At 38.2% G+C, this 25539-nt stretch overlaps 1 protein-coding gene across 1 annotated transcript in view; it reads right to left on the bottom strand.

Annotated features, from left to right (window-relative positions):
- TNRC6A (trinucleotide repeat containing 6A) overlaps positions 1 to 25539 on the bottom strand; it is a 40362-nt gene that overhangs the window by 10111 nt on the left and 4712 nt on the right. The window contains exons 3-14 of the mRNA XM_010570502.1: positions 17863 to 18198; positions 13571 to 13618; positions 6197 to 8785; positions 5214 to 5378; positions 4858 to 5033; positions 4591 to 4671; positions 4091 to 4142; positions 2489 to 2631; positions 1682 to 1819; positions 1319 to 1447; positions 1132 to 1209; positions 660 to 870 (exon numbers count right to left, since the gene is read on the bottom strand). Coding sequence (XP_010568804.1) covers positions 660 to 870; positions 1132 to 1209; positions 1319 to 1447; positions 1682 to 1819; positions 2489 to 2631; positions 4091 to 4142; positions 4591 to 4671; positions 4858 to 5033; positions 5214 to 5378; positions 6197 to 8785; positions 13571 to 13616 — 3808 coding nt within the window. The 5' untranslated portion in view covers positions 13617 to 13618; positions 17863 to 18198. The remainder of the gene's footprint in view (positions 1 to 659; positions 871 to 1131; positions 1210 to 1318; positions 1448 to 1681; positions 1820 to 2488; positions 2632 to 4090; positions 4143 to 4590; positions 4672 to 4857; positions 5034 to 5213; positions 5379 to 6196; positions 8786 to 13570; positions 13619 to 17862; positions 18199 to 25539) is intronic.

Here is a 25539-nt window from a genome sequence, read left to right as displayed (position 1 = left end):
GGGACCTAAAGTAAGGAGAAAATATACAAGCCTGGAATTTCTGAAGTAGAAATTGGACAGAAGCCTGGAAACGTAGGGAGAAAGAAACAGGAGATGTTTGTATTTATAAATGTTCAGACATTTTGCCTGAAATGAGACAACCATTCTTTAAAAATGCAGAGCTAAAAGCTTTCTTTCCTGGACAAAATCACTAAAAGAGAAATAAACATTTTGTTCTACCAATACAATTCCAGATTCATTGAAAATGTTTCTAAAATCCAAAGAAATGAGACCACATCAATGGATTCTTTGTATGGATTCTACTTCTAAAAGTCTTTTAGCTCCAGGAATCATAACTGCAAAAGGACTTTGCACCATCCTTGGGACCCAGAGGATAAAAAAGAAATAAAAGGAGACAGACATTCTTTAAGAATGTAAAGTATTTTGCACTGAAATACAGACAGTCACTTCTGGGAATGAGTTCACTTGTGAAAAAAGTTCTTTGGTGAACAAAGATAAGTGGATAAGCCCCACAAAGAATTACTACTTCCATTAAAATTGTAACTGCTAACAGGATTACAATCACTATTGTTTTCAGAGGAGGCAGGCAATGTGAAAAGAAAGGCTGTGTGTCATATAAGCATTAATTGACTGTATGAAATTAGCATGGAGAAACCCACCTATAGGGAAGCTGCTGAATGCATTTATTGGTGATGGCCCTTTTTGTAGCTCAGGAGTAGCATGGGGTATGACATTCTCAAGGAAAGATTTCATGGTGGGTTGATGGAGTGACTGCTGTTGAGAGGGTGGTGTTTGCTGCTTCATTAACAGGTTTGGATCAAGCTGACGGGACTGTTGCATCATCTGTTGCTGCATACTAAGAGATCGACCCTTGAAAAAACAGAGCAGTTACAATATAAATAGGCAAAAGCTCTTCCACATTTAAAGATAGATAATGAAACGCATCTTTGTGCTCCGTGCGTCTTAGCACAGCAAAACCCCAGCATTAAGCTAAGTCACTCCTTTAAAGCTTGTGAAAATCCCATTCACTCTTGCACACTTTAATACAATTTATAACAAGAAATGCAGCTCAGGACGACAAGCAGTTTATAAAGATAGTTTGAAAAGTTAATAATAAACGTATGTATTTACCTGCTGCTCCTGCTGTTGACGACCACCAGAAGGCATGCTTCTTTGATTCTGCGCTTTTTGCTGCTGAGCCAACAACCGCTAGGAGACAGTGTTTTGTGGTGTTTTTTTTAAGAACAGTTTATAGCTGACGTAAGTCTCTACTTAGACTTTCAAACAGAACACAGAGCGACTAGCTTTGTTAGCTTACCTGTAACTGGGAGATCTGAGAAAGCTGGTTTAACTGGGACAGTTGATTCAACATGGCTACCTGTTGTGGGCCAAAAAGTGGGCTCAGGCCACCGTTGTTTGGTGCATACTTCAGTAATGATACTGGAACCTGCAAAATGGACCAGTATGAAGAGTGACTGACAGTAACGTGCAATTAATTATACTAGATGCAGAATATTATAATCCCTGGCCAACAGTTGTCTAGTTTCTGAAACACTCATCAAGCCAAATATGTTTTCAAGTATTTACAGAATAAATATCAGCAACACCAACAGACAAAGAACAATCTTCTGAAGTAGCATTTTGGTAGTTTATACCCAGAATATTTTATGTACTCAGTTACCTGAGGGGATAGTAATGGAGGAGGCACTTGAGCACGTGGATTAGGCTGAGATGAATTAAGAGGTTGTGCTGGAGGCTGCTGCATGCTCCTGGGCTGTGCTGCTATATTACCAACACCAAACATACTGGGATTGCCATTCTGGAGAAAGGATGGACAGTTAGTGACAATAAACCTCTTTTGCTGCTTCTCCCACCCCTATACATTTGAATTAGAAGTTAAACACATATCAACCACATAGGTAGCTAGGATGTTATATCAAAAGGTATTAAATGTTGTCAAGTAACATGCCAAGGATATGCACACAGCCTTACCTGTCTAACAGAATTCAAGTTTTGCATACCCAGCCCTGCTAGGGAGCCAAGGGCTTGGTTAGGTAGTGCATTATTTGAAGGGGGAAGCTTCATGTTTTGATTGGACATAAACTGCATGTTTTGGGACTCGTCTGCTACAATGCCATCCTGATTGGACAGACAAACCGATGCGCAACAACCAGCCAGCAAGCAAGCAGAAGGGAGAAACCATTGCCAGGAACAGAAGGGAAGAGTCACATGACAGTCCAGCACCAGCAGGAAACAGGCAGAAAACAAAAGAGATCAGGTTAGTCATTTGCACTACAAATGGGCTACAGAAAGTGCTTAGTATTATATATCAGTAAGTTAAAAAGAACAAAACATATCTCATGGATTAACAAGAAAGCCCTAATCTTCCTCTCCACTAAACGCAGAAAGCTAAGGAGCACACGTGTAACTACTTAGAATACAGAGTCAAAGAAGTTTAGAAGTGTCCACCAGTAAGACACCTACTAACCTTATCAAAGTAAGGACCGCGATCCATGGAAGACTCTTTGGAAATTTGAGGACGAGAACCAGGGCCTTTTCCAACCACACGATTGTAATCTCCAACATTGAGGCCATGCTTATCCATCTCCATCCGCTTATCTTGCAATAACCCTACGAAAAGGTGAGAGATGTGACTACAACACTGAAGGATTATTCAGTTTTCCAGATACACTAGAAACCAGTTTATGCTTATGAAGAGCTGAAGTAACACTGGTCCCAAGCTAGATACTAATAAAAGAAAACATCAGTTTAGCTTTAAACTCTCTGGGCTTTACTGAAAAGGGAAAGGGAACACCATAAAGCAATGGCTACAGACAGCTTAACACTTGGAATCACCAAAGTGTCAACAGATTTTGCTAGACTTCACAAAAATATTATTCTCAGTTTCCTCTTAAAAACAAGAAAGTATAATTGTTTAAACTTGAGTTTCCAGTTGTGAATGCCACTGTTGGTTTTTTTTTTCGTAGCCATAAAGCACTGTCTTGGCTTGAAGACAAGCACTGTCTTGAAGTAGTATCTTTATCACATCCCCTACACATTTGGGTAATATTTCAGAGGCCCTTTATTTTGATTCAGTTAAGAAAAAAACTATTTAGCTAAAAAAACAACCAAACAAAAAACCTCACAAATTTAAAGTATTTGTGTTTATTATAAGCAAATTTTAAGTTATCTCTTATCATTAATTCCACTAGGCAAGTTAGAAGATCAAAATACAAGCAGTAATAAAGAAGTCCATTTAGTACTTCACTGCATGCAGTGTAAGAGAATTACTTTCCAAGCAGAAGTTTTAAATTCAAATTAAAAAAAACTGAAATAATTTAAAAATTAGGCTTGCCATTAATATTAAAATCTAAAATTCAAAGAACAATTTCTTTACACAATAGAGCCCAAAAGTGAAAATACCCAATTCTAAACTGGAATAAAATCAGTGCAACTACAATAAAAACTACAATGCTACAATTACTCTTAATTAAATATTCTATTGTTATAATATATTGTTCTTAATGTATTAAAGCATTATACTATTTTTGATTTGCTAGAGAAATCATAACAGTCAATGGATTCAAATAAAAATAAAACTGCTCACAAGTAATTTTACACTCAGGTTTAAAAGTTTCCAGAATAACTGTTCAGTATTAATTTAGTTCTTAGAACTAAAAATGTGTTTCCAAGAATGAACCACAATGAGCAAGTGTGGTATTCGGAACATTTCTGTTTATATTTTGTGAAGGTATCCAGAAGGCAAGCTAGATACTTACTTATATTACAAGAAACAAACCCACCACACCCTGAAAACATTCTTTCATGTCACCTTAATACATATAAGCTTAGCTTGATTTATGGATAATATTACTATAGCAACCAGGCAATTCAGGTGTGTAGCATTACTCACATGCACAAATTTTTTTCTCTACTCCTTTTCTTTAGGGAAACATGTATTTAACTATATATAGCAATAACTATACATATTATATATACATTTTTAAAAAGTAATTTACAGAAGGAGATAAACTAAAAGAGAGACTGGAAAGGAAAGCAATAAACCCCAGCTAGGTTCTCCTATTCTTACCTCCAGACATGTCCATCTTATTGCTCTGTATGGTTTCTTCTGGTGATTCTCTCTGAAGTAATAAAATGAATCATAATTATTGAATAATAATATTTTTAAAAGCTAAAACAAAGAGATTCCTATATACTATTTCAATTCAAACCTGCAAGAAAAAAAAAAAATCGAGACAAATCAGATGCTACTTTAAAGCATATTCTCCCTTTAGCTGTTACCCAACTGAAAACGGGTATCATCACCAAAATATGTACGTAACATTAAGTAAAACATCAGACTACTGGATGAATACCTGGATAGAGTTTACAAAACCACTCTTCATCAATAAATAGGTCTTTTTGTAATGAGGATGCAAAGAATGGGGATGGGTGACAGAGGGGAGACAAACATAAGTAAAAAGAAAAACACGATGAAAGTGAACACTAGGCAATAAAGCATTTTAAACTTTGTGCATTATAACTAGCATTGTAGGAAGGCAGTAAAGCCAGGTAAAGGTAAATACTTACTGAAAAACTGAGATTTGTGAATTGCTTAATGAATGGATTGATCCATGTTTCATCTTGCTTATTTCCACCTTTCATTATTCCCTTAAAAATAGAAAGGAATTCCTGTGATACTCAGAAGATGTTTACCACCTACTGCTTAAATTGCATCATAAAATGTTATGAATGAAGATTAAAGCTTAACGTACTCCACTCAGTGCAGCAATCTGTTCTGACTTAGCTTTTAGAAATGACAGCAGCACAAAAACCTTGACTCAACTTCCTCATTACCTTTGTGGGCATTTTTTTCATATATGGTGGCCAATTTAAAGATGGGTTAGCTTCTTGTGAAGAACTGCTGTTCCACATTCCAATCTCTACATCCTCCTCTTCCTCCCAGCTGGTCTGACGACTGCCTGTCAATGGCATATCATCTCCACACCAACTATCTTGCATAGATTTAGGCCCTGGTTGTGAAAAAAATCCAGCACATTAACATTTCAGTAGCAACTGACTGTCCTTAACACAGAAGTTAGCTTGATGTTTACTGCAAGATAAAAAAAAGCCTCCAAAAACATAAAGCTGCTATAGAGGTATTTCACCGTCCTCAAATACCTTTATTAAAAAATGATGCAGAAAGCACTCACCAGGTTTATTTGAAGCCTGTTGACCAAGAGAAGCATTTCCCCAGCCAGAGGTGCCTGCTGCATCGCTGATGGGTTCTCCCCAGCTAGTACCAGTATCCATGGGTTTACCCCACGCTGAAGTTCCATTATCTACAGTAGTGGCTGGAGTAGAAGGCTCTCCCCAACCTTTTTAAAGCAGTATGAGTTATTGGCATGTTTTTAAACAGGATTTTAAAAGCTATCTAAAGAGACTGAAGTGTTTTGCCTTTTCTAGATCCATAATGTACAATAAAAACCATATTAGTACACATTTACATTTTGTATGAAGGTTATTATTACAACTGTAAGCTGTTCCATAAAAAAAATTACAAAAATACCAATTTCATATGTAAAGAATTAAATTTTGATAGTAGAAAATTCTAAGATACTAAGTTCCTAAGAGCTGCTCATTGTATTTATGCTACTCTTGCACTCGAAAAAGAGACAGAGCACAAAATATTTCATAAAAACCACGCAAACTCATCTGCAAGTATCATTATTCACCGCGCCCAAAACTACAAGATCAGAAAGTCTGATCTTGAGTTCATATAAAACCACCACCCTTCATTCTGTCTTGTAGCAACTCAATGCTTTTTTTGGGCGGGGCCTCTTTGGCAACATTAAGTTTTAACTGTTTTAGAATCAAATGAAGAAAAATACTTTCATTCCTCAGATACCACTTTAAATATTTTCTCTGTGTTTCCACACCCCAGAATTCAAGTAGAGCTGTCTAGTCTTTATTACTCAAGCTATTTAAAACTAGAACAGATCTTCCAATCTATATAAAAATATCAAATGTCTGTGAGCATTGCTGTTACTTTTTTTTTTTAATAAATAAAAATGGTACTTCACTGGCACCTTCCCCTTTCAACTTTGAAACTAAAATATTGTTATATGAAGAAAGAACAAAAAGTATTGTTTTACAATTAACAGAAAACACAAATTTGCATAAAACCAAGTCTTACCAGAACCCGAACTGCTCTCCTTGCTAGACATGGCACTTGAAGACAGTAGCTGCTGATGTACCTGTGCTTGCTGGTCGGAACTGCTGCTACTGTTTGGGACATTTTTATTCCACATATTCACATTTTTGTAGTTGTATTTGCTTGGATCACCCCAAGCAGAAGTTCCATCATCAATTTCCATTTTACGGCGTATTGATTCAGGGGATGGCTCCTCCCAGCCAGTGGGTTCTTCCTCCTTTGCTGGTGCTGGCATTGGTCCACCCAGCCAGCCTGACCCTGGGGGTTTGTTTGTGGCAGATGGTGCTCCCCAAGAGCCAACATCTTGTTTGTTCCATTCTGGAGAGTTGATTGGCTTTGATGAATCCCCCCAAACTTGAGGCTGATTGGATTTAGGAGGGTCTCCCCAGCCCTGGTTCTGATTAGACTTTGCAGGCTCATCCCATCCTGAAGAATTATTTGGGTTTGTATTATTACCTCCCCAAGTAACAGAATTTGATTTACCTGGCTCATTCCAACCAGACACTGATCTGTCACTGTCACTACCTCCTGAACTGGATTTCTTAGCCTCACCCCAATGGTTACTTCTTGAATTTTCACCCCAGTTATCACCAGCAGAAACTGCCCAACCCTGGCTGGCCTTTTGTCCATCTACCCATCCCTGTTTGATCTTCTGTGCATCATTCCAAGATGACTTTTCCTCTTTGCCACTTCCCCATGATTGATTGCTCTTGACCATTACTGTAGCAGCAGAATCTTCTTCCCACCCCCCTTGGCTGTTTGACCCTTTGGAGTCTCCCCACCTTGTAGCAGACTTTGGATCTCCCCACCCTGATACAGATGAGGTATCATTATTATTAGGGCTCGGTCTATCCACACATCCCCCTGAGCTGGAAGTCTGTGTCACAGAGCCTCCCCAGGCCTCTGTCCCATTGTCAGTTTTTCTTTCACCCCTTGGTGATGTTTCAGTATCCCAGGCAGTGTTCTGTTTGATTGGAGTCTGTCCCCAACCAGAGTTGGAAAGGACACGCGGATCTAAGTCAGTTCTGTTCACTATACTTTGGAGTAATGCATGCTGGTCAACTTTCCTTCTCTCTCGATTCTGTCCTTCTGTAGTTACTCTATCTTCATGGCATCCAGTGCTCTCCGAACTACCTTCGCTGTCCCCCGTACCTGTTTTGGCCCATGCGCTGTTCTGCTCAGTTATCTGAGAAGCAGCAGAAGTCTGGCTGTTAAGGTCATCCTCCTCAGTAGATTTCCATCCATTTGTAAACTTCCTGCTGTTTCCATTCACACTTTCATTGGAATGCTGATTACTAGGCAGTTTACTCCACTCCCCATTTGAAATGTTAGTGCCAGTGTTTTGTGCAGGATTGCCCCATCCTCTTCTACTCCCGCCAGCACTTGCACCATTTCCACTTCCCCATGGCATATTCTGGGAGTTGACTGTCCCTGCCTCCCATACCCCTCCGCCTTTATTCCCATTGATTTGAAAGTTAGTGCTGCCAGGCCCGCTAATGCCTGGCTGCATTAGAGTTGCATTCACAGTGTCACCATTAGCTTGGCTGTTTGGGCCTGAACATTTGTCTCCAGAGTAATTAGAACCATAGGCACCCCATGTAGTACCATAAGATCCACCACTTTTCGCCTCACCATTGCTCAGATGAGAAATGGAAGTGCCATTTGTAACTGGAGAGGCCTGAATCTGAGAATGATTCATTGTGCTCACACGCCAGGCCCCATGCCCTGTATTATTAGGCAGTTCGTTAATCTGCACTGAACCAGCAGAGTTTGGTAAACTAGAGGTCATAAAGTTAGTAGTGTTATTTGGTCCATTCATTTCAGTGTTAAGGTTTTGAGGTTGCCCACTGAATGAAACCTTCCTTGTACCATTTACTTCAGAATCACAATTTTCCTGAAGGCTTCCCCAGGAACCATGGGCTGAACCACCCACTTTAGAGTTAATACTCTGACTATTAGATATCTGACCTATGGTACTGCACTGAATATTTGTGCCAGGATTACCACTCCCTACAGACCCTTTCAGGGCATGTCCATTGTTCTCCAATACAGGCCAGGCACCATGGTTGCCATTTGAATTCAAAGTGCTTGGATTTAACCCTCCATTTGATGAAGAGTTTATGGTGCCCCAAGCATTCATTCTATTGTTGCTACTTTCAGATTTGCTGTCAGGAGCATCCACAGAAACTTGACATGTGCTTATTATGGTTCCATGGGATAAACCCCACGGCCCATTAATACTTCCATTGCCCACATTATTGCTGTTGCTACCAACCACAAACTTATTTTGAGAACCATGTCCAATGCCATTTCGAATGCCATCATTTTCACCACCTGTGCTCCCTGAAGCCATTATAACGAGGTTTCTCTCTGACCCAGAGCTAGAGGCAGAGTCAGTGTCCATACATTCTGATGTCAACTCTGGGTCACTGCCAGTGATTGATGGCCATGCTTCTTTGTCAGAGCCGTCTACAATAACTTTATCCCAGTTTGTGCTGGAGTCACTATTTGAAGAGACTGGTCCCCAGTGAGAATTTTCATAATGAGATCCTAGACCACTGTGGTTCAGATCTAAAGGGAAGAAGGAAAGTCCAACAGCATTATTATAAATTTAGTATTATTACTTCATTAAGCAGAAGAGTAAAAAAAAGTATAAAGGCACTAAGCCAGGAATTATTTTGCTTATTTTAACACTATGGTCACTGAAGATGACAGAGAAAGCTTCCAAGTACAGCAGCTCAGAACACTGCCACATGCATAACCTAGAACACGTCTCACCAGCATGCAAAGTTGCACTCTCACAAAAAGCACGAAGAGGCACTCATAAAGGTATAGTTCATTTTTTCCAGAGAAATAGTTTTTTTAAAAAAATACTTTGTATCACCACATACAAACTACTTTCTAAAAACATATATTTATTAAAAACTAAAATACTATATAAAATCAAAGACATTCTGAAAGGCAGAAATCTAAACAGGATATTAAAATGACCTAGTAGTACCAATTGCTGTGTGACAATAGCCAGACAAACACGCGTCTTCCCACCCCCATTAATAGACATTATGTAAGAATTCTTAAGTACAAGTTATTTAAGATATTTTCTTTTATACAACAACAATCTGACACAGAAACCACAAGACCAATTTAAACTTCTGCTGGTGCAGAAGTACAGGTTAAGCGCAGTAGCTGAACTGATACTTCTAATTTTCATTTACATAAAAATTTCTGCTTCTTTTTCAATAAGTAAGCTGATCACGTCAGAGAATCAAGAAGACATACATCCTAATTCACTTATAAACTTTTCGTGGTCAAATACATGCACCATGGAATATTTGCTACAAAGTAAGTACTATCAATTTTCATCTGGTATGTCTAAAGCTTTACTGCAGAGACCTCCCCCCCAATCATTAAATCAAAACACAGTCAGACAGGTGCACCAGATGAAACTATGGAAGTGTGAAGCATGTGAAAAGTAATAATGAAGCTGGCAACAGAACAGAAGTACAAAACCTCAGTGAAGTTTTTTTACTTAGTATTTGCCTGCACTGAAAGAATAACCATGCCAGTGTACACTCAATGGTTGTATATGTAGCAAATTACACTTCTCTGCCCACTAAAACATTCAGTTTTTTAAAAAAAGAAACCGTCAACTTTTCTTTATAATGTTCTTTTTTTTGCCTTTACTTAGAATATTCAAAATGTATGTACCTAAAGAGAAAAAAAGTTTTATAGCTCCTGCTCATTCTTAATGGATTTTTACAGCACATGGCTTACATGACTAGAAAAAAGTGCAGTCACTTTGCCTGAATACCTTTGTGAAATTGTACCTGTTCATATAAACAGACAGAGCTAATAGTAACAAAATGCTACAATTATCAATCCTTAACTTTCTCAAAAGCTATTTAAAGAATATTTAGGGACTAGCTACTTTAAAAATGTAACACTAATTTATAAGCCTCTTGTGTTTCCAAGAAATACATGTTAATTGTGAAGCCTGAAAGGAAGCTGCCAGTCTCACCAGCTTCTCCCTTCTGCTACAGGGAGTGCCAAACCTGCACCAGCAACAAAACCCCACCAAACCCTGATGCCCACCAACCCAACCCCTACCTACTGCTCAGTGACAAGTAACTGAGTTGCATCTACTCTATTAAAAATGTTAGTCAAAATTGCCACCTACTTAGAGATTAAAACGTATACAAGGTATGACTTTTGGCAATAGCTCAGCTCTCAAATGCAGGGATCATTCAGCGGGAGCCTGCTCTTAGTGCTCCAACCCAACCGCAAAAAGGGTTGATGTGGTTTATTATGTGTAAGCATGACTGACCAATCTGAAGAGAAGCACAGCTGATGTAGATTTAAAAAGAGACCTTGTTTCAGTGCTTCCATCTCTCAAAAGGAATTTGAGAACACCATGACAGGCAGAAAATCTCACACTTTTACATCAGGGTAATTTTAAATACTACATTATTTGAATTTATGATCTTGATGATCTATAAGGAAACAGGAAGGAACAAATCAAAAAAATCTTACATTTAAGTTACTATGGACAGTTTATCGAGTATTATACTGATGTGCAACAAGTTTTGGTCTATTTCTAATTAATTTTTAATCAATATCAACATTATTCATCCTACAGTGAAAAAGAATCTAGCCAAAGACTCTGCCTCCAAGAGTCGGTAGCTTGGAGCAGCACAGAGCAGGGATCACCTACTGCTTCTCTAGCAACCAGGATGGTGGAAGCTTGAAAGGGTCCAAGCAATCAGTTAAGCTTCACACGGTAACTACAACATGAAAAACAAGGATGCTGGCATAGCAATTTGGAACCAGTAGTGGAAAAAGACCTGTGGCAGGTAGAAATAGTGCTGCAATAGTTAGAAGCGCCTGGCAGCTCCACAGTCTTGAAAAAGAGAAACACACAGCATCCTTGGGAGAACTGGAAGACATTTGTTCAGCTGAACATGACCCAGAACCTCCCTATTAATGTGTTACTAGAAAAAACACTGTGGTATCTGAGCAATTGTCCAACAAAACCCAAGATTTCAAATCTCACATTGGCATTTTATAAAAAAGACATTTAACCTACTAAAAGACTAATCAAAGAGTTGTCTGCATTCTCACGAATGAGAGAATCAACAGCATCAAAAGCTGCCCTAACAAAACAAAATCTTGATTACATAAACATCATCCCAATAACATGATCAATTTTAAAAACAACACGAAAGTATACAGATGGCAAACAGCCTGAGTTCAGTGTGGAAAAAGAGATACAGGTTATGACTACAAGCCAGAACGAAATGGTAAACAAACCCTAAGTTGCACAAGAATAGAATACATAAAAAGAAAGCTTGTATTTATTAAAATTCTATTATACTAATTTAGATGTGATGCACAGTTTGTAACGAGCCAATACACAAACAACATATAATGATTTCCAGTCATCCAGAATTTTATCCTATTACATACAAAACTACCTTGACTAACAGTCTTCTTCCTGGACATAAACGTGTGTTAGTGATTTCTAGTATGAGCTACTGTTCTGAAATATTCCTATCTGAATCCCCACAACCCATGAACTTCTGAGATTAAGCATACAAATACTGAATAAGCAAGGTATTATCTCTGATTTCTTGTATCTGGCAGATATCACAAAACCACCCTCAAAATTGAAAAACTACAGTTTACAACATACTACACTTGGTGCACAGCAAAATGAGCCAGTAACAGCCTATTCTTGGTTTTCTCCCCAAAACTATTTAGAAGTTGCAACTGAACTTCTGCTGCTTAAATCCTGGACAAAAAAAAAAAAAATTACACAAACCTGTGTTTCTTAAAATTCAGTAATCTGCTAAGATTTTTTTCAATAATTTGTAATTTAATAATTTAATGCTTTCTAGCTATGAGTTATCCCCACAGGAAATGCTTGCAGGAAAGGTATTTTCTAAAGTAGCTTGCTTGTTTTAAAGTACCATCACATGGTCTAAAATAAACAGTAAGACTGAGAAGTGTAAATTAAGAAATACCTGAATCTTGCTCCCTCTCTCTCCTTTTCCAGTTCCAGTACATAGTGGTACCCACAGACTGTCAATACTATACCTTGCCAATTATTGTACCATTGGTCCTTATGAAAAAATACATTTTAGTAAACAAGCTTTTCAGCTTTTAGTAAACAAGATAAAAAGCACCGTTATTATGAAATGACAGAACCAAAAAAAAACCCCGTGTTTGTTAGCATCACATATCTTTTTCTCTGTGGTAGAGAAAAAAGTCTTGAAGTCTGTCTGTGTCTTCTTAAAATACTCCAACTCAAGAATTGGTAGATGTAGCTGTTTGCCTCCACAATAGTTTCCTAACTGTAAATGCAGGACAGGAAAGCTGCCAGGACAAGGATACAGTGTCCCTCTGTGCCTAACCCAGCACAACTGGCGGCTCTCCTAAAAGACACCGTCCTGCACGCTCTGCCTCTCTCCCCTCTTCTCTCCCCCAGCCAGGGCTCTGGCCCCAACTTGTGCTGGACCCAGCAGCCCTGCAGCACTGCAGACTCGCTAAGTGGCCAAATTCAACACAAGGGAAGAGAGGGGAGGGAAGAGGAGAGGAGGTTTAACATCACCCCTTTGAGAGCAGTCTTCGAGGTAAACAGAAGAGATGCAACATGAAACGTTCTCCTAAGCGCTGTGCCCACAGCAGCCTGATGGGTACACGGCACAGCCAGGAACAGAGCCAGTACAAACCACCCAACAGCACTGTCTGCGTTCCTCCAGAGCATTTCGTATGGCATGTCCCCAAGTCCTCACACAGCACATTTGCTCCAAAATATTACTTAGAAATGAACAGCAAGTGTTCTTCACAATCATACCCCGTAAAAAACATACACATCTGTGGAGGCCTCCACATACATACATGCCACCCCAGCATAAACTCAGCATTCAAAATAGAAAGGCCCCAAGACGTGATTTCCTCCAGCGCTGTGAAATGTCTCTGATATAAAACACAGGCTTGCACAGATTATTCAATTTAATACCACAAAGAGGCAATTTAACATTTAAGCACAAAGGTAAAAAAAGACACTTAGTATTTTAAAGCTAAGGTGTCACATTGTCAAAACATCTGTTTTGGTATGAATTCTGATGTTATTTTAGAAAACTAAAAAAGTTTAACCAAACAGCATGTAATGCCATAGAGAAAGTATACTTAAGTCAGTCATTCATACAGCACATGCTATTGAAAAACATAAGCCAAAGAATGAAAAAATTAGGACCCCCCCCACCAACCAAACCAGACAAAGTTGTGTGAAACATGTAACTACTACAAACACACATAGTGGAGGAGAAAAAAAAAAGTGAGATTTAAATAGCTAACCTGACTGGTTAGGGGAGTGGCTCACCAAGTCCCGAATGGGAGGCATGCCTACAAAACAAAACAAAAAAACAAAAGAGCAAGAAAATTACAGAAGTGTTACTTAAGTAAACTAGCCCTTTGAGAACAGTCCCCAAACCACTCATTACTTTAAAACCATTTATTAGCACCCCTTTTTCAGTAAAGGTTTCTCTTAAGCACCATCTCTCAATCTTACTGACCATGCTAGCGACGAGCAAGTTCTGAATTGCAAACACCAACAGTGCTGATTACAACACAGGGAAGAGATACACTGATGGCAAATCCAGCTTTCTACATGTAGCATTTATATTTAATTATTAGCAATTCTGCTGCTTTCACTAAGTATTTCCACTACTAGTTAGTTTTTATACATTTGGCATTTAATTAACCAATTTAACATGTCCTTAAATTTGATTTATATAAAAAAGAGGAAGAATTTAGAGTCATCGAAACCAAAACCAGTTAATTTTTGACTGTACTAACTTAGATTTCAGAGGTCAGCCCCGAAACTTAAGCAAGTCAATAACACTTCTTTGAATAGCATGCTTTCTCCACCTGAAAATCATTAGTTTGCTACCTGATTTAGCAAACAAGTAACTACGTACAGTCTAACTCTGATTTAACCTAAGTGTGTGCATAACAAACTTTTATTTACCACTCTTTCATAGTTTCTTCCTCCTAAGTGTCCTATAGGCAGCATATGAAATCAATGTTTCAAATTCACAAATTTTACTGTTGGAGACTATAAGTGTTACATTTAAGGCAATGTTTCCTAAATTAAGTCAACCTTTCCTAAATTAAGTCAACCTCCATTACTACTAACTGCATATCCCAGCTGCTTACTTCTTCCCCAATTCATACAATAACTGAGAAAAAAACCTCAAGTTACAGGAAGAATCTTTTGTTTCCAAAGGCTCTGACTGTAACATAACTTTGCAGCTCTGCTGCAAGATGCACAACAATAAAGCGAGACCTACTCGCGTCAACGGAGGAATCCACATAACTGGACTAAGGCCAAGAGCCTGATGGTACTCTCCTGTTTTGTTCAGTCCCACAGTTGTAAGCAATTACTGCTGGCAAATATTTTAGTTCACTATATAAATCATTTCATTGTGGAATAACCACCTGGCTATTCTGATGTGTTACATAGCATAGAGGCAAACAAACATACCAAGGCAGCATTCAAGATCTTTCTTTCATATGAAGTTTACACATGGCAGAAAATTTCAGTAAAGCAAACAACTGAACTGGGTATGAAAATGTTCTGATAAAGAGCTACTTATGTAGACTTCTTAAAATAACCACCTTGGTACAAGACACTATTTCAGAAGTACTACATGGCATGAGCTTCACTTATGTGTCTTTATTAAAAAGATATGCCAAATGTCCTAAAAACAGCAGAGAAACAACGAACCCATAGCACTATCCCTTCTTGAGCTTTACTTATAAACAAAGCAGGTTAATTTTCAAAAGAGAAGATGATTGTCCATGCAAAACACATGTAAAGAGATGGTTTTTTTCTGACCATTGATATAATTAAAAAATTCTCAAATACTGAAGACTTAAAAACTTACTGCGGCCAGGGCAACTAAAGATGACTTTAAATTTAGCAGTAGTTGTGTTCCCTGGCTTTTACAAAGGACCTACCAAACAGTTATAACCACAGCTGGAACTGGGGGGAGATCCTATCCCAGGGTCTGTCAGGGAATGACAGATAAAACAACTGGAACCATTACCTATTCCAGCAATTTTGACTTCAACACTTCAAGCTACAGTTTTTCTTTAAAAAAAAAAAAAAAAGTCAAGAACTTAACAATCTTCAAAGATATTCCATTAAGGTATAAAATTTGTTAACCCAAATGGCCCGTACATAGATACTCTTTCAATAGGAAGGTATCTACAGATATGCCAAATTTCATGAGATTTTTAATTTCAGAGATAACAAGGAGAGTACCTAGAAGTTTCCGCTGAAGGCTAAAAGAGGAACTAGGGAGAGTGAGTGAGTAAGACTGAGACAGGCAAATGAAAGTAGTATTCACTTTCACATACAAAGATGTCAAAAGACATTAAGTCACTCTTGCGTGCTGCTGGACTATGGCCACCTCCACATTACCTCACAGGCAATTCATCAGAGAAGATTTTGAAACCATTACAAAAACCCAGCACTGAAAAATTATTTTCCTTTACGTTATCATCTTACCTACACTTCTCAAAGAACGTGACAAAACATCCAAACCAGACATCCAGTTCCCGGTTATAGTAGAGGAAAGGGATCTTTCAAGCATACAGATACATGGCACCAAGAAGTGAGACCCTGGGTGCCCAACCCCACTCGTCGGTTCTGATGAGTTTACCTTGCACACATGGGAACGCCCCAAGCAGCATAGCCCAGAGTTAAAGATCTGACAGGATGCTACAGACAACACAAACATTTTCTTAAAATGGGAAAGTGATTTGGCCAACCTTCCTCCTCCCTAAAGGCTCTCAGAACCTTCTCCTTACCAGCTGGACGTGCAGACATATTATTCAAGTAATTAACATATTATTCAAACTGCGGAACTACTCCCAGTAAAGCAGCTGCCTCAGATGCTCAGTATAGCATTGTGGCAGTACCACACAGGGACACATTGACATCTCCCAGCCTAAAGGCTGTCCAGCCACATCATCACAAAATTAAGCAAAACGGAAGAATGCAATACACAAATGGGAACCCAACTAATTAAATATTGGGCTGGCGTTCACAAAAGAAGTGAAATGAACGACAGTACATTCAAAAAATCCTCTGGATACAATTAGGAGGTTTAATAGATTGTATAGAGAGTAATACTTCTTAAATTAGTTTACTTGTGAATTTTTATTTAAATCACTACTTGCTACCATATAATTTGACCAGTAGAGGATATATGCTGGAGAGAAAGTTTCATCTTAGAAGCAAGCAAGTATATGAAAGTTACTTTAAACCTGACTATAGACAGGAACAAAGTACACAGGTGAAGTAAAAAAAAAAATTAACTACTTAAAAATTACTTCTTGGAATGGTAAAGAGTTCTATCAGTATGTTACAAAAATAATACTGGAAAGTAATATTGGAAACATTCCTCAAGGGGCACATGGATAAACTGCTTCCAATGCTTTGATTGTTTACTTTCATTTTAAATACTACTTCTTCAAGATTCAGTAATCAGAACAGCTCAAAATTTAACTAAAACTTGAAATACCAAGGCTATTTTCCAGAAATCTTTTTTTTTAACTGAAGGGGCTAGGAGTCACATCCTTTGTGGTGTATAAAACGTTAACTTCGAGAAACACTGGGAATTCAGTAAAGTTTCAGAAGAAACTATCTTTGGGAACAAGTTACATCATCACTGCTGTGTGCACATCAGAAAATACAAGTATAAAAATAAGAAAGTATTTGCCCAAAATATTAAGCATTAGCATGCATTAATACCAAACCTGTTCAAAAAAAAAAAATCAAGATCCCTACAAAGAAAGTTACTTTTTTTCCAGCCAAAAATAGACTGACCGTATTGTCCCAAAAAATTTGCTGAACTGCATGCTAGTACATTCACTGAATGGCAAATTACGCACATGTAACAGGTAAGTTTACTCTTAAAAGGGTATTTGAAAAGAATGCATAACAAGCCAAAATAACAAAGGATAACTATACTTAAATAGTAATATCAATAAAGGTAAAGGTTGATCCAGTTTGTAAGACAACCAAGCTTCAGGTAGATGAACAAAGAAAAACACTGACCTAACAACAAAAAGCAATTCTGATATTCTACACAAGTGATGCCCTAGCTGTATCTCTAGATATGAAGGGGAAAAAAAAAAAGTCTTTGAAATGCTGTTCAGAATGCTCTGGGAACTGTCTGAAAGGCCCTTCCTTGTGAGATCTATGTACCAAAACTCGATGCAAAAAAGATGCTTCTTAACATGGCCACGCTTGGATCAATTATTAGGATAAAGACTGGAAATTCAGAACATAGCAGTGGTGATACTGGCTTCAACATCTGTTCAAAAATAGACACGTCTATTGTACACCGCTAGCAACAATGAGCAACTAAGACATCTTAAGTTTCAGCATGAAACGTGCACAAAGATGGCTGAAACCATCCTGCAACGTTTAATATTAAGCTACGACATAGGAAAATATCTCATCATGCTACAGCTTACATTTAAGGTTTAAATAATATTAGCTCAAATATTTCACTGATAATTGAATTTAAACTATTTGATTTCAGTTAAAGGAAAACAAGGTACCTCCCCCTCACCTGGCTGTTTTTTGCTGCTGTTCGGCACTTCTCCGTTGGTCACTGGCTGTTTATTTGTGACAGTGCTGCCTCCTGACTGGCCGTTTAATACTTTAGGAGTAGATCCCAGGTTTGCAGCTATAACTGGTAACTGCTGACCTCGTTTCAGAAGCTGTTTCTGTTCCTGGTGTCGAAATCGTGGTGGTACTTCACGAGGAGGGTATCGAGGCAAGGTCTGCTGCTGCTGACTGTTGGCTGTGGCCCGCTTGGCATTATTATTAGTGCTGGTTACTGTGGAAGTGCCGTTAGAGGTGACAGGCTGAGGCTGGCTTACACTTGTCTTTGTTTGTTCTGGCACTACCCCCACCCCCAAAAAAAAGAAAGTTGGACAAAGTTATTCATAAGAACAGCAACTTAAAAAGTTGAAGACTAAGTCAATATTCTCAGATGTGTTTATGTATTATGTAATGGCAGCATTTTTTTTTTTTGTGATTCAAGTTGTAACTCATTCCCCACTAAAAGCTCTATTATCCCGTAATCACACAGCTTTAATAGCACAGATCTGGAAGCAGAAATATGTCTTGCTATCACTTCTAACAAAGTTATCTCCATTAAAGTATGCTACTACTAACAAGCTTTCTGTAGCTTTTCCTGACAAATCAGCACTATGCCAGTTTATTTCGGCATTTAAACTTTATTTTAAAAAATACTTAAGTACTAAAAAAACCACCACAACAAAAAAAACTTACTCCAATGGGAAACTTAAGTGTTACACATAGAAAAATGTTACAGTCTTGCCCCAAAACAACAAGAGGTGAACAGGACATACAGAACGCATTGTTAAGACTTGCCTGCTTTATCAGTCCTAACGTCCAAATTAATACCCTTAAGTCAATCTGTTGCCAGCAGGAAAAGCTAACGGCACAGGTAACCCCCATACACAGCTTGGCAAGACTGTGCCAGCATTGATAAAATGCCAAATGTGCAACCACAGCTCCAAATTATCTTTCAGTCTTGACAGCACAGCCACTTCAAGGCAAGATGAAGGTCAAATAGTTTGCAGAGGTCAGCTGTGAGTGAACACACCAAACTCGGATGCTGAATAAAGGGAAAACCACAACATCCTCAACTCAACACCTCCACCCCAGCCAGTGCGAAAGCAAAGATGGCAAGTATGGGGGTGTACAGGTGGAGGTAACTGGTCAGTAAACCAGGCTCAACAGATATGAAGGAACATGTGAGCTACTGGATGCGTTTCCTGGTGCTACTGCCATTCATCCCAACCACCGTAACAGGTAAACTGTACTTCCAATCCTTGCACTGATACGTTAATGTACTTTTCAAACTTCTTGGATGAGATACCCATAAAGCGCGTTTACATTTACTGTGGAATTTTCCAAGATACCTCAAGACCCCATCGTGACTTCCCCCAGCACTGACCTCCCTACGCGGTCAAGTCACCATCTCAACTCAGAACTTCACAAAACGAAACTAACAGTTTTAGAAGTTACTGAAGGAAAATAGTTTAATCTGTGCAGCATTCCTGCTGCTAACAGCAAGGGCAAATCTCAGTAATGCAACTTCTCTGACGACAAACATTTAAAGATGTTCCTACTAGCTACACGTCACTCCTTCCTCAGCAACACAACCCTTTCTGGGCCTGTACAGACAACAGCGGGGAAAAGTGACCCAGGGTAAATTCATCCCCGCATTTTTTTCATGGAGATCCTACGAGAGAAGACTTCAGGACGCAGCTCCATCAAACTGCTCCATCGGCTTCTCTAAGGTGGTGGCAGGCTACGGAAGAGGACCGATCCTGTGTGCTGGGAAAGAGGGAAACTGAGGCAGGCACTACTGCTCAGGACAAGCAAGGGCTCTCGCTCTGCACTGCTGGGTGAGGCAGCTCCCAATTGCTAATTAGGTTTCAGTTACTATAAGGCTGCCTTTATTTTCAAGAATAGTTTTGCACATTGGCAGCATCTAAACATACATGACTTGAGGCTTAAAAGCAGCATCCTCAAACCATTTCCCTGCTGTGTTCCATTTAACAATCTCCCAGCATGTCAGAAGCAGGAATACTGTTACTATATGACTGACAGTGTAGTTTTCTGGGGCTTTTAAAATTTTTTGGTTTTGTTTAAAGACCATTTTATCATTCATTTTCAGGAATAGATTCATGTGAATACAACATAAAAAATAAATGAAAACAAACTCCTTAAGCTTTTGTTTAAAGAATCAATTTGAATACTGTCAGTATTACTTATGATTGTAACTTCTTTTTATTTCTACTATAATACACGGTTACATATTTTGAAAAATACAAACGTGAAGGCCTTTAGAATAAAACGTCACCTAAGCATCAGCATCCGAGTTGTGTTTTAATGGAATACTACATTTAGGCTACTTAAGAAAAGCAGAAACAAAAAAACTTGAGAGCCCTCCTTGTTTCACAGGTGGCCAGATACAGGCCTTTGCCAGAAGTCTCAAGGGGAGAGGAAGAGTACCCAGCTCCAGCTGCTCACCAACACCCTCACTCCACAGCCCCACCATATCCCCTGCCCTGACACAGCACCAGCCCAGCTCTCTCTATTTCACAGCTGACTGGAGAAGGACAGAATTAAGGAGAGGAATGGCCAAGACATACGTCAATTTAATGTACAGAGCACGGGGAATAGAAGGTATTCAAGAGCTATTAGATAAATTGGCAAGTTGATAAAAATCACCAACACCATATCAGATTCCATCAATTTAAGTTGTTACCTATATTAAAAGAGTAGGTAACTCAGAGCAGATTCCTTGCACAATGTTTTGATGCATATAATGCAACAACAAATTTTGATCAAAACTGAATTTCACAAATACAAAGAAGTCTTAAACAAATCTATGTCCATTTATTCCTTTTCAAATTTCCTGGTTTAAAAATAATTAAAATAACTGAAAATTACTAAGTCTGGGGGGGGGAAAGAGCTATTTTAGCACATAGCTAAGAATTTGTCAACAATTTAATGCATAAACACTTAGCACACTTCTGTGCTCTAGGTACTGCAACAAGCTTTGGGAAAAAAAAAAAAATCCTTCACATACCACAATCTGCGTAACTACTGCCCAAATCTTAACTTTTTGATCTATCAATTTGCCTTCTGCTGCAACTGATTCATGCTAATTACTCTCTACAGTTTAAAGCACAGTTCAGCCTACACCTGAGGTGTACTGACAGTGATATGCAAAAAACAACCACTTTTTGCAGCCAGTATATCATTATCAAGCCAGCAAAGTAGTTATATGGTAATGACACTACTTAAGGACACATACATCCTTTAGCCTTCTGCACACTGTATTTAAGTTTTTTGGCTTGGTTGTTGGTTTTTTTTGGTTGGTGGGTTTTTGTTTTTTTTTACTGTCAGCTTAAGTGGAAAGTATACCTTGCTTAAATAGTTTTTTAATCCAACACAAAACACCCCATAACACGGTCAATGAAAGAGATTCAGTTTTCCTACACGACTACTTGCATTCATGTACAATTTCTCCTCTCAGATAAAGTAAAATCATTTCTATATGACATTCCATGAGACATCCAAACAGAGTTGCAAGTAGCATGCTTAGAGCAGTACTGCAACACAGCTACATTAATACTTTACTTTCCTAATTAAAGCTACTTTAAGACAAAGTAAGACAAAGTGCGTATTATAACAGAATCCAATGGACTTGCAGGTAATCGAATCACTTTCGGCTATAAAAGAGTGCAACTAATAAACAAGGTACTTTCTGCCAAGCCAACCCCTAAGCTACGACATGAACAAGACTTCACAAACAGCTTAAGAAAATTGTATTTCTCATATATTCTATGCCTTCATTTCTTTAGCAAATATGGTAATTCTTTCTATTATCAGCAAACTAAATAGAAATCTACCAGATAATACAGTTATACTAAAGAATATGCAGGGTTTACATTCATATGTTAATTTCAAACTAAAATTAATCAGAAGTGCAAAAGAATTCCCTTGCCTTCGCTTCCCTAAGTACCACAGAGTAAGTTTTAAGCTATACAATTTATCTTGTCCAACATTTTCTGGCCCACAACTTCTCAGAAGACTAAATAATACATTAATATCCCAATATGGCTACTATAAATTCCAACACCCTTTAATTATTATCTTAATATTTTATTCTGTTATAAACAAGTTGCTTGTTTAATAAAAGTTTGTTCTGCACACCAGTATTTTATTCTGAATTATATTACGGCAGAAAGATAATATTAACAGACTTACAGTCTATCACAGTTAATTTACTTGACTAGTAATAGCAAGTTTACAGAAACAAAAATTAAAAATGACAGATTTTCATAAAGAACAAACCTGCTGAAAACCCACAAAGCAGGGGATGGTGAAGTTACAGTTTACAGAGAGATTCCAAAGAAAGACGCTTCCAACTTGTGTTGCTTTCCCACTCTGCAGATTTCATTAGAAAATGGAGGAGAAGCATGGTGTCATTTTACTGCTCCAGGAGTGCTGCCTGCCAACTCCTCCTGGAGTAGGGGCCCAGTGACTTAAACTCCCCCTCCAATAAAAAAAATGGCAGCTGTTTGAATAACTTTAATGCAGATGGAAAACAGTTTCTCACTCGCACAAAATCAGCGTACAAAGATCAAATCGTCTACTAAACCACACAAAGAACAGCACCAAGCTGTCATTTAAATGTTTCTTCTTGCTGCTGCTGAAGCCGACCTCTTAAAAATGTATTGTAATGCTCTCTCCCTGCATGTCATGCCCCAAAGAGTTGTCAGTGCTGGAATGCTGAAGGGCAAACAGAGGAAGTCTGGCTTTCAAGCTGACACACGTAAGATGTAGTGCTAGAATTTTCGTTGTGGAAAAATGGCCGCAGCTGTAAGCTCAGCTAGCTGATCTGGAAAATATCTAACTGTTTGCCAATTCATTAACCCCTGAAGATCCGCACAAAGGTAAGTTGTATGCTATTCCTACGGGCAATTTTAACAGCAAGCATTTGTGATTCTGTTCATTTTTGCTATTCGCTTTCAAGATTTAAAAGCTAACATAACAGTTTTTCCAATCAGGAAAAGCACAGTTAGGCAAGTGAAAAAAAAAACACTTGACAAAAAACAGAAGAGTTAGTGTATTCAGGCAATTTTGCTTCACAGAGAAGAAAATGAATAAGAAGTTTCCAAGGTGGGAAATATGAGTCAAAGATTTCAATTCCACACCCAGCTATTTTTAAAAGCACTTTCCGTTTCAGTGGTTGATTCAAAGTTTATTCTGTTCTGCAATTCAAAAAATAGTACTTTATGCCTCTGCCTTCTACAAAGCAGGGGAATTCAGAACTGAAGACTGACAGATGTTTTCAGCTCTAGCTTGTACTGTTTTGCAAAGCACAAAAGCATTCAGAACAACTAACCACAATGCTAGCATCAACATTGCTGTTCAAATTTTATAAATTACTCCAGTAGGATATTATGGACACACACTGAAGTGTGTGCAAAAAGATACTTCATCTCATAATGAAACCTCATTCTGCAGAAGTACACCATGATTACTGAAGTGAGCATATACAACAAAACTCAAACATTCTTCTTAAATAGCATTTACTTTAGCGCTTGGCTTATCATTAGCTACTCGTGGCCACAGTGCGGTTTGCAGAATCTTGTTTTAGGAGAAATTCAGGGTAAATGGATTGATTTGTCTGTCTTTAATAGCACTGACATTAAACACAGTAAAAATATGTATTTTGCCAAGCTAGAAGGAACACCACAACAATTGACAATTCTACAGTATTCTCAACAAATAAGGACTTCCAAATGATACTTATTTTTTCCTAAAATACCTGGTACAAGAGCACTTGGAGGGCACCTGTCGATGTACAAATTTGCTATGCTAGCTGCTGCACAAATAGAGAAACCTTCCACTTAGCAACTAAATAATGCATTCATCTCTAAATCCTGTGAACTTCCTACTTTTAATAAAACCAGATGTATAAAACTAGACAGGTTAGAATATTTGAAATCCATGGCACTGACATACATGCATTTTTAATGACGATACTACAGTATTAAAATGCTACTTGTACCAGAAACACTTATATTAGCATCATCTTCATTAATTCCATTCCTAATTCTGAACAGGAAAAAAAATCAGTACTACTAACTTCCTCGGAAGGTAGTCTTATAATTTTACATGCACACTGGTAGCTACTTCAGCTGGTACAACAGTAATTCCTACCTTAGCTAAAACAACATTTTGGAGCCATCCAAACTATGCTTAAAAACAAGAAATAACCTCCCTACCCACCCCCACCACTTAACCAGCTACTTTTCTGAAAGAAGGAACATAATTCTGAATAATTTAGAGATCCTATACGCTTGTATTTTATCTTCAGCTCATGCACAGAATAAATTATTTAAGACATTAACACGATGGAAACTTGGAAGCTAATGAAACATTAATTTGCATCCTGAATACAAGTAGGCAAAACTGTTGAAACAATGAAGGATCTATGTGCAACACAAGCAATGAATTTTGTTCCTATAGAAACTGTTGCAAAAAGTCCTGCATCTGAATCTCACGTCTGTTCTTCTTCAGAAGGACTGCCAGCTTGCATTTCTTTGACAACTCTAAATTCCTGCTAAACTTCCTGAAATACCCTTTTAATAATAATGTAACATTAAAGTTGGAACTTAATACTTCCATCAGTAAACATTAAGCCTCCAAGGAGAAAACGGGGAAAAAAAAATTTACTCTGTCCTTCAAAAGAAAGGCATTTTCTTTCAATTTGAAGATTACCATCAGGTAGCCTACTGAGCAGAATTACTGCCCTCCTGCCTTCATGCTATTTTTAGTCATTTGCTTTTGCAGCCTCGTCCCTTACGTGACGCATGGATGCCAGTGCAGCGTAAGTACATAGGTCAAATGTTCATTCAAAACGGACATTATTATTTACTGCAAAGTATTTTATCATTTTCCTTCTTCACTATCTTTTCAGATACATTTTATTACTTTAGAATAAAACCAAACACTTCCATGATTCTTTAAATCTGGTATATTATCTTAGAAGCCTTATTGCAGGAACATACAGAAGAAAACAAATGCTTAGCCTGTACTTCAAATGCAATTCCATGTGCTGCTTGAATAAGGGTGCTTTAAAAAAAAAAACAAATGAAGAATAATTATAATACTCTTCCAGCAATTTTATTAAGTATTCAGTCCTGTGCCTAAAGACAAACATAGAATTCCCAGTTGATTTCAGTGACCAGAGCCAGGTTGGAAGGGCCAGGACCTACAGTCAGCCCAATGAAACCCACAGGATTGTTGCACATATAGAACATAAGCTTCCATTACTGACATCAGCTGTAGGATCGGTGCACTAAAACCCCTGCAGCCACCATGGTCTGGCAGCTCCCTCTGCCCCAAGTGATCAATACTCCATAACCAAAACATCAGCCTCCTCTAAGCAGCACATAGAACTCCAAGACACAGAACCCAGGCTGACAGCATCGTCACACACTGAAAACCTATTGGTCCTACTCATTTTTTTTTTTTTTTTTCATTTAAATACACACGCTAAAGTACACCTTGCACTTAAATAAACTAGACGTAAATGTGTCTCCTGATACCTGGTAATTGGTACTGCAGTCCTCAGCAGGAGAACTGGCGCATTTTTTATGTGGAGAACCTGCCTCCTCCATTTCAA

Source organism: Haliaeetus leucocephalus, unplaced genomic scaffold (genome assembly GCF_000737465.1).
Source record: "Haliaeetus leucocephalus isolate CR32 unplaced genomic scaffold, Haliaeetus_leucocephalus-4.0 Scaffold295, whole genome shotgun sequence".
NCBI lineage: Eukaryota > Metazoa > Chordata > Aves > Accipitriformes > Accipitridae > Haliaeetus > Haliaeetus leucocephalus.
This window is presented reverse-complemented; position numbering and strand designations above follow the sequence as displayed.